We start from the raw sequence: 19798 nt of genomic DNA on the forward strand, positions 1-19798 counted from the left end.
AACTCCTTGCTTAAATGCAATGTTTACTTGAACAGGGCTTCATCTCTGAGATCAGTGGAGGTTTTGTTTATTTGTTTGGTTTTTCAGGGAGGATTGGTTTTAAAATATGTGAAGCTTTAATAAGTCAGGAAAAAAGTAATGTGCCTCCTGTTGCCACAGGAAAGTGGCCTACAATGCTGGACTCTCACCTGCTGCACCTCATCACTGCTGCATGTTCTGCAGGTGACATACACAAGACAAGTTTAATGCTCTAAAATACCAGTTTTTTTCACAATACGTGCTGTCTAAAATATATGACTATATAAAACTGCCTAGAACAAAAGTCTTCCACCAGGGGTAAAGAAATAGAACCCACTTCAGAAGTATTTAAGATTATTTTTAAACCAACCTTATCTCCACGAAGTTTCGCTCTAATCTGTTGACGTTCATTGAAGTTCTGTAGCCGAATCTGTCTCAATCTTGCCAAATATTCCTAACACAAAGAAATGAAATAAGTTTCAGCTCTATGGAAACTCTCTCCAGTACAGTTAACTTAAAATATATCAGATTCCACAAATCTCCGGTACAGTTAACTTAAAATATAACAGATTCCACAAAAAACTAAAATGGGTGAACCACCCCCCAACATTATTGTTATCACTTCACTAGTATTTACTAACCTCCAGTAAAATTCTCATTTAAAGAAAAGAAAGAAAATGAATGTATTTCTCAGTATTAATTATAACTACCTTTTACATTACTGAAAGCTAGGAAAGGTTGCATTTATCACAACAGAATTAAGATATAGTGACACCTATGAGTATCAAATTCAAGAACCTCTCTGAGACGGATCGATGTAAGCAACTATCATTTTGATTATTTTAAAAACAAAAACCAATTAAACACACTCAAACTTTAGTACACTAATAGTAAATTATTTCCTAGAAATGTAGAAAGTCCTTTAATTTTGTTACACAGATGGAACCATGCAGGGAAACAGGGCACAGTCAAGGACAAAATAGTGCTATTTTTGTGATGCGCCAAGTGGCAAACATGCAGCAAGCGTACCTCCTCCTCCTTGTTTCTTGATTTCCTTCCTCTTGCAGAAATGGACCTGCCTCCATAGGTATCTGCCACGTTTTGCAGTGTACCCTGTTTGCCATTTAATGGTATGAAATTTAAGGTGGCTGGGGCAGTAAAATTATCTGCTTTATCAAATAACTGTTCACTTATAAGAAACCAAATCCATCAAAGATCTGCAGATGTTCGGAAGTTAACCAATAAGTCCTTTTCACTTACACGAAACACGACAGCAGTAGCTAAAAATCCTTAGTAGCCAAAGAGAGAGAGAGAAGAGTTCTAAGAATATAGTTGCCTTCTCCATTCAATTCTGATTTTCTCAAGCTATGTTAGAAAACCTAAATTGTGATATGTTTTCTACATCTGGAATATATAAAAATGGTGGCACAGAGTTGGAATTTCTGTCATTGCTGAGTCAAGCCTAAAATAGAAAGTGGAATCTTTTTATGTTCTTAGAGTAAGCTTTTTTAACAATGATGACTCAAAAATCTAATAAAGCACTTAAATATATGCATTAAACCTAACAAGCTGTGCTAAATGTCTAGTGTACATGCAATGTATAGCCTTGGTTCACGTGATGTACTCTGTGACTTTCCACCAAAAGGATTTCAACCTTTAAGGAAGTTCTGTACAAGAATCATTTAACTTCATGTTTCCTTCCTGGATTAAAATAAAGAATACTTGAATTATTTTAGTCATGATATACCACAAATTTTTGCTGAACAGGTTAAAAATTCCTTGATTTGTGACTGCAACATACGATAAAGATAGCAACCACACATACATGTGACAGACCTGCCCTATAACATGCCAGGGGCTTTGGCTTTCTTAAGCTTGTGTGTAGAGAAACATCAGTAATACTCCAGTGATGTTATTGACTGAATCCAAATATTCTGGTTAAATAATCTCTCAAATTAAGAAAAATTAATAGCTCAAGGAAATAGCACATTACTGCACTTCTGTGGTTTAGTGATCAGGGGATCAGAGAACAAGTTAAAGGAAGCATTTCGAATAGTTCCTATTCATTCATAAGGGTTCCATGAATGCTGTTTTCAGTTTGAGCATTAAACCACACAAAATGGAAAAGAATATTTTCCATATTCATCTTTTCAGAAAATATTTGGTTTTATTTTTAACTTTTTAATACATGTTCCTGAGCTTTACAGAAGCTTACTGGCACTATTGAAGGAATTTCACAGTTCTTTGTTCTAGCAGTGAAGTTATTTTAGGTATTTCCGTCACTGATGGTGATTTATATAACTGCTCTTAAGAAAGAAACTGGATGCAAGATTTTTGAGAACTGATTGGTTTTTCTTTTATAGATTATTAATTTTACTCATCTTCCTAGATTAAATTTTCCAAGACCAGGACTCATGTTTTGCAAAGCCACACAGCTACAGTGAAGTAGCAAATTAGGTCAGCAGCTGTCTTAAAAAACAGATGTCTGAAAGTACCATTGACTCAACTACTGAGTCAAATTTAGACTGTCAGTTGAAAATTAAAGTTGACAGCAATCATATTTAACAGAAGCTGAGTAAATTAGTGCCAGTCATCAGACAAAAGGCTGATGATTTCTCCATTCAGATCAACACTGTCCAAACAACAGTCCCATCCCTATATGAGAACAACTGCCAGCTAGTCAAATTATTGTCCTGCATAAATAGAAGGAAGTTGTTGATAATTTCCGCCTTTAATGGCAAATTCAGGGATGCATTTGGTACTCTGGCATCAAGTTATACGTCTTAAACATCTGGAAGTTACTTTTTTAACTCTCCCTTTAAAAATCTCTCTTTTTGAATCTCCCTGTTTTATTATGGGAACCATCTAAGAATAAAACATTTAGGCTCATTGAACACATTAGAGAAAACTAAGAAACAATAACTTGAATAGTTGGGTATCTTAAATTAACTGATCTTATAAATTTATATCAATGCCAACTAAGTCAAGAACAGAAAACAAAATGGAAGCAGGCACTACTAACAACTTGTCCAAGAAGAGGCACTGACAAGAACTGCTTATGTTTTTCAAAATTATTTACTTGAATAGACCCAAAGGTCTTGAAGGCTTTAAAAACAGAGCCATAATTTTAGAGAGGAAGACTGATATTTTAAAACATATATACTAATCTAAGGATACTTCACCATCAAAGCAGTGAATCAAAGTACCTAAAAATTGCTTACTGTAAATGAAATAAACCCTGACATTAAGACATGCCTTTAAATCATAAACTGATTATCAGGTATAACTCAGGAAGATACTTCTACAAATCTGCAGTTGGTTTCATCTCACTGCTACTCCAGCACAGTCAGTTCAGTTTTGGGAGCTGACAAAGATTTTGTCACTCAATTGCATAAGAATAGTGCAAAATGCATGCAAAAAGTAAAACCCTCCATGTTACCAAAACACATAGTCATTTCCAATATATGTTTTAAACAAACTTCCTAAAGGAATACTGAATTTAGAACCATAAGCATAAAGAACATTTTATTACATTATCTTCTACTTAATTTCTAAAGAGTAAAGGTTTTATAAAGGTCAACATTGATGGACACAGATGACCTTATAATACCCTTTCAATAAGCAGAATGTATTTTCCTAGCATGCACTACTACATCTGATCATTAGCTGTAACAGTTTAATAGATCTTCAATTTTGGTTCAAGCTAGTGTATAACACAAAGTTCAATTTTAGCCAAGACTCCAAAGTATAAACAGAAAAAAAAGGTAAATGAACCTTCTAAAATTCACAACAACAGCAAGTTAGGCACATGCAAACAAAGACAATTTCCTCTGTTAGTAAGTTTAAAGTGATGAGAAATGTACTGCACGAGTATGTTACATTTTATTAAAATCAGCAACAAAATGCAGAAAACGTATGTCCCACTCTCTTTCCTTTTCAACACTTAAGGAAAATATTTAGTCAGCACTTCACTTATGATGCTACTTCAAAGACTCACAAAGCATGCTGAAACAGTAATACACTGAAGATCAGATTTCATACCATGTGTCCCTGAGCTCGAGCTTTGTTTTCCATGGCTTCTCTCTTTCGTTGCCAGAATTCTTCAACTTGCTTTGCTCTATCTGCAGCTATCCATCCTTTTTGCCTGAGTAATTTCAACATAGCAAGATGAAAGTCTCTGAAATATGACACTCTAAACACTACCACTCCCACTGTCCTCCTCCCCACACTTAAGATTCTAACTACAATACACAGGGGAAAAAGTAACTTCATATGAGTAAGGCATCTTCAAAAAATGCCTTTCATCAGCCAAAATACACTTCCACAAAATGGAGGAAAATAGGCTTAGTAAAAGTGAGAAGAACTATTAAAAAATAAATCCAAAACCCTGTATTGTTGTCTTTCCAGATTCTTGTCACCAAAACAAAAATTAATTTCAAAACACAATCTTGGTATGATTGTTTCTGGAAGTGTCTCAGCTTCCTTCATTACTGTTATAATTTGTGGAAAAGAAGACTCCTTCAAGATTTTCCTTCAAAGATGAGCAAGAACTCATCACACGACCCATTCAGTAAGGTTAATACTGTGACTGCCATTCAAGACTCTCCTACATTTGCAGTAAGAGCTTCCACCACTTAGGGAATTACTACAGTGCTACTATTCTCTGAGTGTTCTGGCAACTCCTTTTAGGGAATCCTGTGGGATTTTTCTGGTTTATTTTCAAAGGGTCTGCGATGGAATTTTCCTACCCTAGAATTAGCCTTAACAAGATTATTGTTTTTTGACATGTTTCACCCCAGGTCAGGGACCTGCTTGGAAAGACAAGAAGGCTGCATTTAGGTTACTGTAATTGAGCATACTGCAACTCTACAATGAATGACTACATTCATAAGATCACAGAGGAACCAGATTCTGACAAATGTGTTAGAAGTAGACCTGGAGAAATTTTGTACTAAAATAAAACCAAAACACTGAGAAATGGTAGAATGATGAGGCCTTTCCAAGGTTCCCCCAATCTCCTTTAACCGAGGACCACTGGGGGTTTGTCAACAGTCAGGAAGAAACTGGAATATGCCAATAGAAGTAATCCATTAGGCTGAGGCAGTTAAAGAATCATTTTGCAATACAGGAAGCTCTAGTAACACACAATGAATTAGCACACTAATTAAAATACTTGCATTTTATTATTTTGCCCCTTCACACGCCAATCAAAAAGGAAATTATTTTTTTTCTACACGCTACAATTCGTTAAAAGTACGATAGAGATAAAACCACTTTGATACAATAAAATAAACACTGATCTGAAAAGGCAAGACAATCCACACAGGCATTACTGGTAAAGAAACTAGCACTTGCCAATCTTTGTGTACACATACGAGATTCACTATAAGATTTTCACTCTTTCTTTTAACTACATATGAACTCAATTGGTGGATAGTGAAATCTGTGCAAAGCCCTGCCATGCAGCTGAAGTTTGTCACACATCATGAACCTTACAGTGTCGGAGGAGAGGTCTTTCCAAAAAACCCCAAACCAAGACAGTCCTATTTATCTCAAATCAAATTCACAGGAACATCTTATCTCAGTATTTTATGAATATTTTATGAAATTGTTTTTTCTGACTCTAATGGTGAGTGACTCATTTTGCCAAAACATTTCAACTGAATTTCTTCTGGGCTGCACTTCTGCCTGAGACAATTTTCCAAGATTGTCGACACTGAATATTTTTAATACAGCGGTAGTACAATGAGAAAGATTTCAACTTGAAGACTTCTCAGCTTCTCCAATATATACCTAAATTTATTATCTTTAACAAAGTTCTTGTTATTTCAATTCCTTCATTGAGTGAAACATCATGAACACTTGCCTTCAGCTGAAAGAATTAAGTATAGGATAGAAATATAGCTAGGCAGGCTATGATAATAAAATAGCTTTTAGGTAAAACACAAATTCTTAACACATTTAAGATGCTAAGAAACAGCACCTCAATTTAAGGCTAACAGTAATCCAGTTTATAAACAAACCCCAGTCTCTACCTATTTTGAAACTTCTGGACAGTGTTTTCATTGAGTGCTTCCAAATTCACATATTTGAGAAATACTGAATTGGTTTCTCTTCCCAGTCTCCGTGTTATGAATAATTTGCAGTACTTTGCTATAGTTGCTCTCAATTTTAACACATTTAAAAGAGTTCATCCAGGTGTAGACAAATATAATCTAATATTTTCAGACGTACAAGTCAAACTGTTTCCTAATCTAGGCAAGAGCTGGGTATTGTGTGCTTTCTGTAAAGCACTGAGAATAAACAGAGGATGAAATACATTCAAATACAGCTGGCAGAAGTTACCTTCCAGTACTGGGTTGTACCACAAAGAATTTTACTTATCTCACAACAGTCCAACCTACTATAAAGAATATAAAATATAGCTTGGAGCTTTCAGAATTGTAATATCAGTGTTAAGAATGATGTTATTGCTACATATTTTAAAATAGTAAAAAAATCTATAATTGTGAGTACATATTATATTAGACCATAAAATTGAATCAATTTAGTTTACAAGAATAAATGGTTTCTTTGGCCACTTCCTTTTTCTCACATTAACTCCATTTATTTCTTCCTCCATGGAACAGATCATTGGCTCTGCAGAAGCTCAAATAATGAAGGAGAAAATTTGTGCCTCTTGGAAAGTCAGTTAGTAACATTCACAGTATTGAACTTCCAGGAAAATGGTATTTTCCCATTTACTAGTCACAACTGCAAACACAGCTCTTTGAGAAATATTACAAGGTCTAAGGGAGAGCAAAGAAGTTTTTAAGAAGCTATTTGAAAGAGTGACAACATTAAAAAGAAAATTAGAACTTGCTTACAATCCTTTTTTATATAAAAATACCCTATTTACAATGATTAGACTTAGATCTTCTAATTCACTATTTAAATACTGAATTAGAAGTTGCACATCATTATAACACCTGACATTCACATCACAATGAAGAAAGCTTCTAGAAGTTTTCCACTGATCAAAACAGGAGCCAACAATTCTGGGATCATTCTAGACACTTTGCAATACTACAAACACTCAGGTGCAGAGAAGGCAGGAAGAATAAGATGATGGGAGAAGGAAGTGTCTTGTCAGGTAACACAAAAAGTGGAACGATGAACAAAGCAAAGGAGGAGGCTTATGTTGTTATCTGCAACCACATTAAGCCAATAATTTTGTCTGAAATCTACTTTAGGTACATTTTCTTAGTAAACTATTTTTTCCATTATTGGAAGCGCCAAGATCTCCATTGGCTCTAAAAGAATTGTGGTCTGTGAGGGACTAACACACAAACAGACAGCACAATACCAATGAATAGAAGCGATTTTGAGCCATGCTCAACTACTAAATGAAACCAGACACAGAACAAGAATCTAACATGTAGGGACAGATTCACGGATTATCATAGTCCAACCTGTTTGCATTGGCTTGTTTAGACACCTCCTTCAATCTTTTCACTTTTTTCCTAACTGCACCAACATCAGGTAAATGGTGATGACCTGCAGGTCCCTTAGGAACTCCTGGACGTGTTCCAGGTGGAATTCCTCTGTAGATAAATATGTACAGTAACTTTCATTACTTTCATCTAAAGCAGAACATGTGTAACTTCTAATGGAAGGTAGCCATACCTTTCAACAACTCCTCGGTCTTGTAGTTTTGCCCTCAATTTGGCTTCCCTCTCTTCAGCTATTCTGAAGACATTTTCCTTTTGCTGTTGCATCTGGTCAAAAATAGCATGATAATGCTCATAGCGTCCTCTGGAAGACACAGGCAAAGGACCAACACCACCTCCACCAACATAATATGGTGCCTGGAAACCAAAAAGGGTAGGGCGGAAATCTCAAATACTGGTTTTAATAGGCTCTTCCAATTTTTGCCTCTTCAGCAGAGTAATAGTATTAACATATTCTGCAACAATTCTAAAATGGTCCTAGTTCTATCCCTGACATGCCCCTATTTTAATGAATTACAAGATAGCTTAATTATTTTTTTTTTTTGTTTTGGTTAGCAGTTGAGAATCAAACACCATTTTAGCTTTGTTTAAACATAGTCCAGTTATACGTGAGCCATCTGACTCACGTATAACTCAACTGACATGTAAATAGAGATAGATAATATTACATGTCAAAAATCAAAGTTTTAGCAAAAAAAGTGATACAATTCCAACTGAAGTAGTAACAAGTGTTTTATAGCCAAATACACATTTTTTTCATGAAGCTGGAAACAGTTGAGCACAGTTCTAAGTTTGCTGAATGGCACAAAGTGCAGCTTTATCTGAGAACCCCCATTGCCACCAACCTATAACTTGGTTTCCATTACTAGACTTGAGATGTTTCTCTTCTAAAGCTCAGATCAGGCGAACACCTACCACAAGGTACTGCTTTATGCAAATTAACCCTCTAATTCTCAAGGCATTAGAATTCCTGCAGAATTTTCAAGTGAAAATAATGAATAAAAAAAATGTTTCAAGCAGCTGTGTACAGTAATAGCCAAGGATGGATGCAGAAAATGTGAAACTGGCAAAATAAGGTTAAGGTTGTCAGCACATGCATAAAAATGTATCCTTTACACCTGCGGGAAGCAGTCAAATAGCTCATGGTAGTAAATCTATGGAATTTGTTTAAACAGCAGTGTAAATCTTCCTCCCAGAGTAGTCTGAAGTAAAAATTTTAGTATAAATTCAAACAGGTGAGTAAAAATGTGACAGGTTTAAGACTGTCTGTTTAGAAGTTTTTGAGGAGATTATATATGACAATGGAATTGATCTAAATTCTGAGTTTCAGTTGCTCAGTGCCCATCGATGGCTCCCCATAATCCAGATGAGAATACTAAATCAAGGATTTATCTAGGCATTCAAACAAATTTGCAGGTAGACTGCTGATCTGAATAAAAATAACTATACAAGACTATAGTTTCTACAAATAGAAGGGAAAGTCTTACTTTAGACACAATTAAAGGTTTCATCTATCATTATTTGAGTTCAGGTTCCAAAATCTAAACACTAGAGAATGATCATCATTCTCTAGGCAAATGATATAAAGCAGGAGCTCATCGACAGTCTGGAGAAGTTACAGCTCCTGCTAGAACCACAAACCCAAAGCCAAACACTTGCCACCTCTTTCTCTGTTTTTCCTCAGAAACAGGTGCCAGCCACCAACCCGAAAACAGGAGGACAGAATCATGCAGTGCATGACTCTGTTGTGCCTTTGTAAGAGGCTGTATAGCTTGGGTTATTGGCAAGTTTGAACAATCCTATTCAACAGCACTGTCCGGGACTTTCTGGATATACTGCCTTCATGCTGGAGGAAGGAAAAAGATAATGAAGTCAAGAATATTATAATAGTATATGGAAACCTGAAATGATGTTAAACTAGTAGCCTGCAGTGTGATTTGTACTCAACTATCCAATTTGAACAAAACATCTCAATGATTTTTCTACCTACCATGACGTTTTGTACCAGTGAGACTTGGTGAAAACAGACACACTTACTAGCTACAGTTTCCTAGATAACTAAGAATACAGATGACAATGCAGCTGGAGCTACAACAGAACAGTTCATATGTTCACAGTAAAACTGAGTTAATCAGAAACACTGTTCAGGAGCACATACAGCTCTCATCCAAATGTGAGGATGCATGCATATCACATTGTATGGAAGCTTGTATTGGTGCCTGCCAGTTTGACCATGAAGGAGAGGAGGACAACATAGGAGGCAAATTACATTCTCTGATTTTTTTTTTCATTAAATCAGCACTCTGTAGTTTTTAAAGTCTGGTATGCTTAAGTTTTCATTTATATTTAAACTTTACTTATAAGACGTATGGCACACATCCAAAGATGATATTTCTTTTGAAATTAAATATTTAATAAGCAGCTACTAAAACCTGGTCGGTTTGTATTCCTCATTTTTGTACAAGGAATAGCAATAAAACTTCTACCCATTTTGACTTCATTGCTTAGTCAATGCTTGCTTACAAAAACCCTATGAAACATGTTTGTGCCCAGTGTTTTCATAAGACTCATTAAAACCACAACAAATCCCTGTGTTTCAATCCGATTTCTATTGTCAGATAGATTTACACCATAGCACTACTAAATTCCTGCACTGGATCTGTCTGATGGAAGTACCCAGACCCTTATATTCAACTGACTTTATGAGACTACTTTCCAGGACAGTTATGTTTCCATGAAAATATCACATGCGCAAATAGGGAAAAAGAAATTGTCATGGCAATCAGATTAAATTATGCACAAAGTGAATGGCTAAACAGAACACTGCATTAAAAAAAGAATTGGATTTACTCAGAATTTTTTACCCCACTCTTATCAACATAGAGAAACTCTTATGTTGCTAAACAACAAGGAATGTTTAGAAGCAAGTGTTTAATACTGGGAAAGAGGTCCATTACTATAATATGAAAACCTAGGAAAAAAAAATCAAGAGCAAACTTGAATGTGAAAGAAGCTGTTCATGCATACACTCAGCACAGGAAAAGCAGCAAAAGCAGGTGTGGAAATAAGAAAGTGGTGCATGAAAACCATTACTGGCAGAAAGAGAAGAGATTCAGAAATTTAGGAAACATTAAAAATGAAAATTGCACAATCTCCAAAAGGCCAGGGAGGAGCTTTTACAGTCTATCTTAAATTATCCACAGATTAATAATGGACAGCCCCAAGAGCTGACCTCCAAGGGCAGATCTTTCTGTAAAGAGAAGACCATTTCATGTAATCAAAGGAGTGGGGAAGAGACTGCATCACATTTCTGCATCTGCTGCCAACCTTAACACCACTTGCACCTGAACCAAGCACATTCCTCCATCCTTGTTCCCTGGCTCTGTTTATTCGTTCCATCTGAAGGAGAAAACAATACAGGAAAACAAAATTCAAGGAGCCACTAAGTAAAAATTGAACTTCACTCTTAACACATTTTAAACATATTTTACCCTTTCTTTTTCCAATCTTCTCATTTCATCTGCCTTCGGTAAACTGATCTGCAATGTGTAAGGATTAAAGATGTTAAGGAACTGGGAAATCAAACCACTGCACATTACACACCACACCACAATGTATTTCATTAAAATTACTATGGGGGAATAAAGAAAAATCTGAAGACTCTTGTCTACCTGCTCTCTCTGGCGTTTTTCTTTTTCAGGCAATTCTAACCTTTTCTTTTTTGAAGGTTCCTGAAAAATAAGCATATAATTTGGTACTTATTACTGAGCTATTACTTTGTCAAGTCAGGTTACTGATCCAATTGCTGGTGTATGTCCACAAGGATTAAAAAAAATAAATCACTGCTATATAATGTTTGGGAAAGAAGATGAGGAGGAAAGGTTTGAAGGTTGTATTTTATCATTCTTGCTGTGGACTTGGCTTTTGCTCAGTTTGAAAACAGATGATTTAATGATAACTCAAACGTTTTCCTCCTTTTTTCTAATGGAATAATTTTCATCAATGGGGTTGGAAATGCCTGCATAAAAGGTGAAACTTCAAATTAGACAGCATGATGCCAGAATGAGAGAAAAATTCTATCAGAAAACATATTCTTAAAGTCACAACTGAGTGTGCACTAAATGGGATTTAAAATACTTGATTATTCAGAAGGTTTGAAGTGAAAAGCACTGCTATGATCTAGGGGTACTTATTCATCATGTTCTAAAAGTTCTTCAAAAGCTCAAGGCTTTTTAAATCTGTTTTGTCTTCATTTTTTCTTTGCTGGTAGTATCATTCTTCATTACAATCTTTTCTTTATAGTAACTCTTTGATGGGCCTAGATATTAAGATTCTCTTTTTTTGGAGAAAAGATTTGGTAGATTATCCTAGGGCTCTTTTGCTTGGTACTTCACTTGGCTCCAACTCTAAGGTTCTTGTTACCTCTGACGACACAGTCACCACTGAATACTTGCTAAAGAAGCAGCTATAGTTAACAAAATGTGCTGTTTACTCTAATCTTCTCAAAAAAGCCATTATTATTTTTAAAGCTTTTTTTTCTGGCCACACTAGAACACAGAGAGCTTCACAGTATTTTCTTTTGACAACATGAAATCCTGCCAAATGGGTACCTTAAAATCAAGTAGTGTGTAAGCTGGAAACCTTCAGAGACTTGTAATAATATAATGTTAAGGCAAAATTACTAAATAAAGGAGAAGATTCTTACATGCTCCTCTGAAAAGCCAGCTAAGAGCTGCAAGCTCAGACTCAGAGAAGAAAATTTGTATTAAGTTGTAGCCCTTGTTTCTATCCCACATCTTATCACTAGGTACAATTCACAAAAAGACTGTCTTAAAATACCAATATTAGTGACTCCCTCCACGTGGGAAGAGGGTATTTCTTCAGTCTGCCACATTAAGTCTTGGGGCAAGTTGGATCAGTGTTGGCTGGTGAAACCTGTGACAAAAATCCATAGATGGCTCTGCAAGCAAGCCTTAAAACACATAAACCTCGTGATTTCACAAGGACACACAGCAAGTCTGCACTCTCCTTTCTTGCTTTTTCAAACTGTGTTTCATGAGCCAAGGCTTGTGTGATCAATGAGCTTTTCTCTAAACTTCTGATAACTGTTGAACTTCACAGATTATTTGTATCTCAAGGATAATTTTCTATACACCTACAACTTTGCCAGATAGATAGAGGTCTCAGTATTGTGTTCTCTGAAGTGCCATGGAAGAAGAAAAAAAACCCCAAAACGAACCAAAAGAAACCCCACAACAACAACCATGTTACTTATTCAGAACAAAATCTGAACTAGTTCTCTTGCTGAAGCAGCAACCCCTTGGTTGCTAGTTGTTTGTCATGTGCACATAGCTCAAAAGCAGCTGTTGCAAAAACAACTCCTGACCTTGCAGTAATTAATGGAATAAAGACAGAGAGAATAAAAGTTTTATGTAATAAGGAATACAGAGAAGACAACAGTAAGAAAGATCAGAAGTACTCTATGATGGTATACAGAAAACTTTCTCATTAGCTCATGGAATTATATCTGGGAACTCCTCTTTCAATTACACAGTTTTTCTGGCTGACAACACTTTGTAAAATGGCTAGAAAAAAATTTGCATATATTGAAAATTTGAAATTATTTTGGAACAAAGAAAAAAGATGCAAAGGTTCTTATCCAGTCAATGATCTTGGTATACATGACAAGTTTCCAATATTTCTAAGAGTAGATAACACCAACAAAGCAAACGAAAACACACAAATGTAATCAGCCTCAGAATTAAAACCCAAGCCTAAAGTAGGAGTTTACAAAAATTATATGAAAACAAACTAAACAAACAATCAGTAATGAAGCAAGCCAAGCATTTAAGCTACTAGTTCTACTTTCTCTGCAGGTATATGAAGCATGTCTACATACCAAGACATTTTGGAAAGGAAGGCACAGTACTTAAATAATGTATGAACAAAATAGCTCAATTTAACTAATTTAGCTTCTTACCTGTTTAATTTTAGTCAATGGCTTCTTCTCATTAGGCTTTTTAGGTACACCACAAGACTTCCTAATAGTTAAAGGCACTCCATATTTTGCAGCAGGTTTGGTAATTTTCTGAGCTGGTGCAACTGAAGTCAGTGTTTGTTCTTGAACTGGTCTTTTAGCTGAAAAGGTAAAAAAAAAACAAACCTCACTATAAAAAAACTGGTTTTGAGCTACCCAGGCTGGCCAGTTGTAGTGGCTGGCTTTTAAATCTTAAACCTTTAAGCTGGATAATTGACAATTCAGCTGCCTTGCTTTCCTGCACAGTGGTAATGCACACAGTGAAGAGGTTTCCTAATGGAATGGAGAGACAGACCTGTCTCCACTAACACTGGACTGAAACCTGCAATGCTAATGGCAGCAGAGGATGAGTTCTAGAAGAGCTTCAATGGCCTTCAGGGATACTGTTTTCCCCAGAGAGTTTCCTGAATACACCAATATTGTGGGTTTGATTCTGGGTTAGCAGGGCTCTCTTACCACAGGAGGACAGCAACACTATCAAAAAATACCAAAGCCCTTGCCAAAGCATGAAATAATTACAGGGAAATAGAATAATTGGAAAAGATATCTAGGGGGAAAAAAAAAAAGGCAAACTAACGCAGTAAAATGAAGTAAGACAATCTCGACAGAATTAATCTACTTTGTTACCATTAGCAGAAATTTTACTGAATTAGACTGAAGCCAGGGCTTTATCTTGGAATCTCTCATGAAACATCCTGCATTTTTTCCTTAAGAAATCATACTTCTCATTAGCCATTTGTCATTACTAAGGGATAGAAATAAGCCATATGATCATAGCGTATGAATTAGCTCCATTATTTGCAGTCTACACTGTCTCCTTTAATTTTGGAAGTGTAGCATACTGAAAAAGGAAAAAGTATACTTAATATATTACAGGCCCATAGCTTGTATTTGCATTATTTGTACCAAACATATGTCCAGCTCCTCAGGGGATGGGAGGAAGTTGCTTTATCTCTCTTTTTTCCTGAAAATTCTACAGTCAGGTATGAGAACACATAAAAAAAAAAAAAAAAAACAAAACCCAAAACCAAAAAACCAGTAAAAGATACTGACAGAGCTGAAAGCAAAAGCAGTGTAGACACTAACTTACCTGGTGAAGCATGTGGTCCAAACTTGTGAAGAATTTTGTGACTGAATTCTTCTGCAATAAGCTAAACAAGTTGAAGAGTTAGTCAATAGTACCTGTGACCAAAGCTAGGAAGAACTCGTTTTCAGACAAGTGTGCCATTATCAGTTAGCATCTAAGAGCACTTACTGTAAATTACATTTAAATGAATACTCAATTGATGTATTGAATCTAGTATTACCAACACCGATATGAAGGTGGAGTATTTTTAAGCCTTTTTGGCATAATTACTTAAGTAATTTTAAAAAGCAATTTAGTCTGACTTCTGGATGGCACATGTTATCTCATTTATGAACTAGCAAAGAATCTAGAATAAATTTAATGTGAGCAATTTTTATGCATACAATTTTTATGCGTAATTCATTTTAGGTTTCTGAGTAGCTGCCAAAGTTCACCTTAATTTTTCATAAGGCTTGTGTCAAAAAAATAGTTCTTTAAAAATGTTTTCAGTTTTAAAGTGTTGCTACTCTTTTTAAGATGGGAAGATGACCACATATGTGGAATCTGGAAACATATATATGTTGTGCTGTCAGGCATATCAAATTAGCATAATAAAACACAGAAAGCACTTCTACCAGGGTGAAAAATTTGAGACTAAACAAAGAATTTTCAAGTATTAATAAGCCATTGTCTTAACTACTGTAGGTAATTCTGAAACAAACACCTCAAAACCTATATAGTAGAAATGAAAAATAATTAAGGAAAACCAGTAAGGATAAATGAAAAGTGTCAGTTTAGGAATAGTCTTTACAGGATCTTGTACTACCCAGATTCCTATGATTTGTACCAGTCAGTTACAATGGATGCTGAGGAGTTAAACCTGAAAAAAAAAAACAAAACCAAAACAAGAACCAAAGTGCAGAACTTAGAACTCTGCACATGATGGCAAATTTTTAATCTATAGAGTCTGGCATCAAAGATTCTCTAAGTCAGAAGTCACACAGTTTCCTACAGTTTCCTACTAATGGTATTTCAGTGATCTTGAAGCTTTTATTTGAGTAGTAAGCTATAGCAACTGAAGTATGATGTTTCCATAATAACACCTTTAGTGACAGGAAAGAAACCTGACTCTTCGATATCGTTCAAAGAGCCCCTTCCCCTTTCTAAAAATTGATGCTAATTTAGATCTGCTCTTTAATGCAATTTAGTAACCATGAAGCTTAAGAAAGAATTTACATAAAACTGTAAGACTGATTTCCTGACATTTAAGAATAGGATTTCAGCAACAGTTGCAACATCCTGAAGATATCAACTGCCTGAAGATACCATATTTTTAAGCTTCAAATAAGGAAAACTGAGGACAACAGCACTAGCCATGGATGATACTGAAAGAAAATAAGCATTACAGCTGTGTCACAGAATTACCACCTCCTGGTGAATATGAATGTACCAAACGGATATATTTAGTAAAAGATGCTTTCTGTGTTTGGTTGTTGTTGTTGTTGTTGTTTTAAATATTAGATAACACCTCTAAGTCAAAACCAGCTTCGGTAAAATTGGAAAAATTAAAAAAAAAAAGTATTCATACTCAATCTAGGACAAATTAGTATCACCATCTGGTGATAGAGACAGCCTATTACTGATTATACTTTGACTGACTAACTCCAAATACAAATTTCATATCCATTCTAGCTACTGCAAATAAAATCAGATCAAACTATTACTGTTGCAAATGTTAGATTAAACTTATCTGTAAAGATTTCTGAATTTTACCTTTCTTCGGGACTTCAGTATGAAGTAAGTTGAAAGTCTATTTCAACACAATAGAAATTCCAATTATACATGGACTTTTCATGACATTTCTTTAGTTGTTAGAAGCCATTAGAATTATTTATACTGCACTTCCTCTGTGTCCTTTCTCTTCTCTATTTATTTACCTTATATCAGTTCTATTATTCACTTATTAATCAATCTATTTTGACTAGATTTATATTAGAAGGACATTATTAGATACCAAATTATATGAATAGATTTCAAACAAAATAGGAGGCAACCTTTTGGAATATATACACATGATAGATTTAAACCTCAAGAAATTTAAAGATGATTTTACTTAGCATTATTTTCCAGAAGAGGCTCTCAGGCCGTTCCAAATTACAAACAAAAAATGCATTGAAGAAATTCTATACAGCAACAATGCTGAAATAATTAGCAGCAGCATTTTATGAAAAGATGCACATCTAAATAAATCATCTCAGTCGTGATTCCTCATAACACAAAACAATGCACTTCAGAAAATGTCACTTTAGATTTACTTATGGAAACTACCAAACACTTCATAATTTGAGACTTTTCTTTACAGTTCATGGTACAACTATTTTTTCCTCAACTAACCCCGTCTATAAGAGCTCTAGGGAATACCATTACTCCAGTTTCCCATGTAATACATTAATATTAGAATAAAGAAAAATTAAAGTCCTATGATGTTTTTAGCAAAGCTAGAATTAAAACTAACACCATACCTCTGGTGTGAGAAATTTTTCAACCCGTTTGGCTATAAAGTTTTTCTCCAATATGGAGTTTACTGATGGTCTATTCCTAGGATTCCTTTTAAACAGCTGTGACAGCAGATTACGTAGGTCGTAGGAGTAATGCATAGAAACAGGAGGAAAAGGTCCAGAGATTATCTTCAGGACCAAGTTCTTCATGTTACCGGCTTCGAACTGTATCATACAAGGAAGAAAACAGTTATTCTTATCACCTGTCCACATGCAAGGCTGCACATAAAGATGATGAGGAAACCAAACTAACAGTACAGCTTCCTTTGCCTCAACATACACATTTTTAAGGTCAACACCAGCAGTTCAAAATAATCTGTTGCCAAGTATTCAAATTAAAATTCCAATTAAAAATACATCACAATACAGGTATTTCATACTCTGGAGACAAAAATGTTGCTAACAAGTAATTATTTCCCTCCAGATCTAGACTGATAATGATATGTAACTAAGGAAAAAAATAATTATCTGCTTGACTTCCTCTTCCAAAGGCTTTGAACTACAACAGGCCGCCTGCCTTTTTTAGCATTCCTCCATTTCAAACTACAGAATGTAAAGTATTCACACTCATTCAGGGTGAAATCCAAGGGAATGCTTAGATTTCAGTTTAAGCTCAGGTAACAGAGGGCACTATTTCAACTCCTTTGTACTATAAAAAGAAAACAATACATATCACCCAGCTTACAGAAAACAAATTGTTGACATCAACTCTCAGAAATTAAATGTTGTTAGCAGTATTGCCACATAAAAGACCAAGCAAGAAGAAATTACAAAAGGTTGAAACTAAATTAAATCCTTATCTCTTGAAAAATCTCTTTCCATTTTCATTATATTATAATCTTTTTCTTTTAATAAAAATAGCTACAAAGAAGCTCCAAACAAAACAAAATCCACAAAAAATCCAAAACAGAAGAGAAAAAACCCAGAATTTTTCTTCCCTTCCTAACTGAAAAATGGATGATGAAGGCACACTCTTCAAACTACAAACACACATATATAGAAAAAGAAAAAATTGGAAAATGGCAACTCCTCCACCTTGGGAGTTTTTCTTAAGCACTACTTCTGTTCTACACAGAAATACATTAATCCATCTGCAAAAAAGAAAAATCCAAATTCAGACTTTCAATGAAGCTTTCAATAAATTCAAGCTTTTTTGGGAATAGAATCCAACCCAAACCAAACAGCCAAAACCCCCAAACCCCCAAACAACAACAAAAACAAAAACCCCAAACCAACCAACCAACCAAAAAAAACCCCACAAATGCCCCCCACTATTCCTAGTATCTTTTATTACAAGACCAAACAATTTTTTTAGCTAATACAACCCATCAAAAACAAAAGTGCCAAGATGTCTGAGAGACTGGCACAAAACAAAATACCAACGAAAAATATTGGCTGGCACAGGAGACAGAGATGAAAATGCTGAAGATTATTTTCAAACAGCTACCATGAAAGCCCTTCATCAACTAAAATATATCTGCATAACATCAGAAATAAATTCTGTTTGAAATCACTCTTCTTCTAGAGACACACAAAGTTTCTACTCACCGCATGTTTAAGTGTACACATTTCATAGAGAACACAACCAAGGGCCCAGATATCACTAAATCAAAGAGAACACATTACTTTAAAATTTGTTTCTAGGTTAACATTGCCAAGGTACCTTTATCTGTGAAACCTGTCTCTGAAGAAGAAAAGGGTGGATTTTTGAGTGTGTACAAGCTCCCTTCTATGGACTGCTTTGACCCTACAAAACCCCAAGGAAACAAAAACCCCAAGACCAATTCATCAACCAAAATAAGGCCACCCTGAAAACCAGACAATGCTATTTTGGCTTCCAGTTTAGAACTATATCAGCCACAGAAATTAGACTAAATATGGAAAAAGGCTTCTTTTGTTTAAATATATAGATTTGCTTAAGATCTTTGAATTAAACAAATAAAATAAAAAAAAACCCTCATCACCTAATTCAGCAAATAGAATTCCTGAAGTCAATTTGTTCTGTTTAGCAGTGACTAAACTTGCCCCACTCGTTACAGGATTTGGTTAGAATACCATTGGATAACAAACCCCATGTAGAAGAAATTACAGGGAAGGAATTGCAACATATTTTATCTCTTTAGAAATACACTGAAATGAGTGTAAGGCACTCAAAGCAACAAATGCAACTGCTTGGTGCTTACTAACAACTTGCATGCTATAAGCTACAGTAACTTATTAACAGTTGTTTAATTACATGGGGACACTGTTACCAGGTACAGGCTGCTGCTGTTACCAAGTACAGGGCAGCAAAGATCTAAGCAAAGTATCTGTAGGACTTCTTTATCTGGAGCAAGCTGAGCCACCCATCTATGCACATCATGTGCTCAGATAATCAAATTGCTGTGTTTCATCCTTACACAAAGTTTCACATCAGTCCTGCACAAATGAAGGCAGTACAAGCACTGTGTAGATAGGCTAAATTAGAGCCACAATTAAGAACACAACTAGATCTAGAACTTGGAGCATTAAGCTAAGTCATCTCTCCATGTTATTGCTTTCTACTGCAGACCTACTAAGGTGCCACCTCTACAGTGAAGCTCAGTACCTACTTGGGTAACAGACAAACTAACAGGTGTTCACTCATTTT

The 19798-nt window shown here is 35.2% G+C and overlaps 1 protein-coding gene across 33 annotated transcripts in view; it reads right to left on the minus strand.

The window, feature by feature from the left end:
* The window catches only part of NEK1 (NIMA related kinase 1), a 57950-nt gene that overhangs the window by 30507 nt on the left and 7645 nt on the right, over window positions 1-19798 (minus strand). For 12 of the 33 annotated variants that reach the window (XR_004496873.1, XR_004496872.1, XR_004496871.1 and 9 more), the window contains 12 exons: window positions 18718-18772; window positions 17134-17334; window positions 14636-14696; window positions 13489-13646; window positions 11180-11239; window positions 11000-11047; window positions 10836-10907; window positions 7684-7865; window positions 7470-7601; window positions 4060-4162; window positions 1048-1131; window positions 389-472 (listed from right to left, as the gene is read on the minus strand). Coding sequence is in view for 22 of the 33 variants with exons in the window: in XM_033513467.1 (XP_033369358.1) it covers window positions 389-472; window positions 1048-1131; window positions 4060-4162; window positions 7470-7601; window positions 7684-7865; window positions 10836-10907; window positions 11000-11047; window positions 11180-11239; window positions 13489-13646; window positions 14636-14696; window positions 17134-17334; window positions 18718-18772 (1240 nt within the window). In the remaining 11 variants the exon portion in view is untranslated. Of the gene's footprint in view, window positions 1-388; window positions 473-1047; window positions 1132-4059; window positions 4163-7469; window positions 7602-7682; window positions 7866-10740; window positions 10908-10999; window positions 11048-11179; window positions 11240-13488; window positions 13647-14635; window positions 14697-17133; window positions 17335-18717; window positions 18773-19798 lie in introns of those variants that run through there. The other 21 variants (XR_004496875.1, XR_004496874.1, XM_033513474.1 and 18 more) reach the window with 17 other exon arrangements.

The sequence above is a fragment of the Parus major genome, chromosome 4, assembly GCF_001522545.3.
Source record: "Parus major isolate Abel chromosome 4, Parus_major1.1, whole genome shotgun sequence".
NCBI lineage: Eukaryota > Metazoa > Chordata > Aves > Passeriformes > Paridae > Parus > Parus major.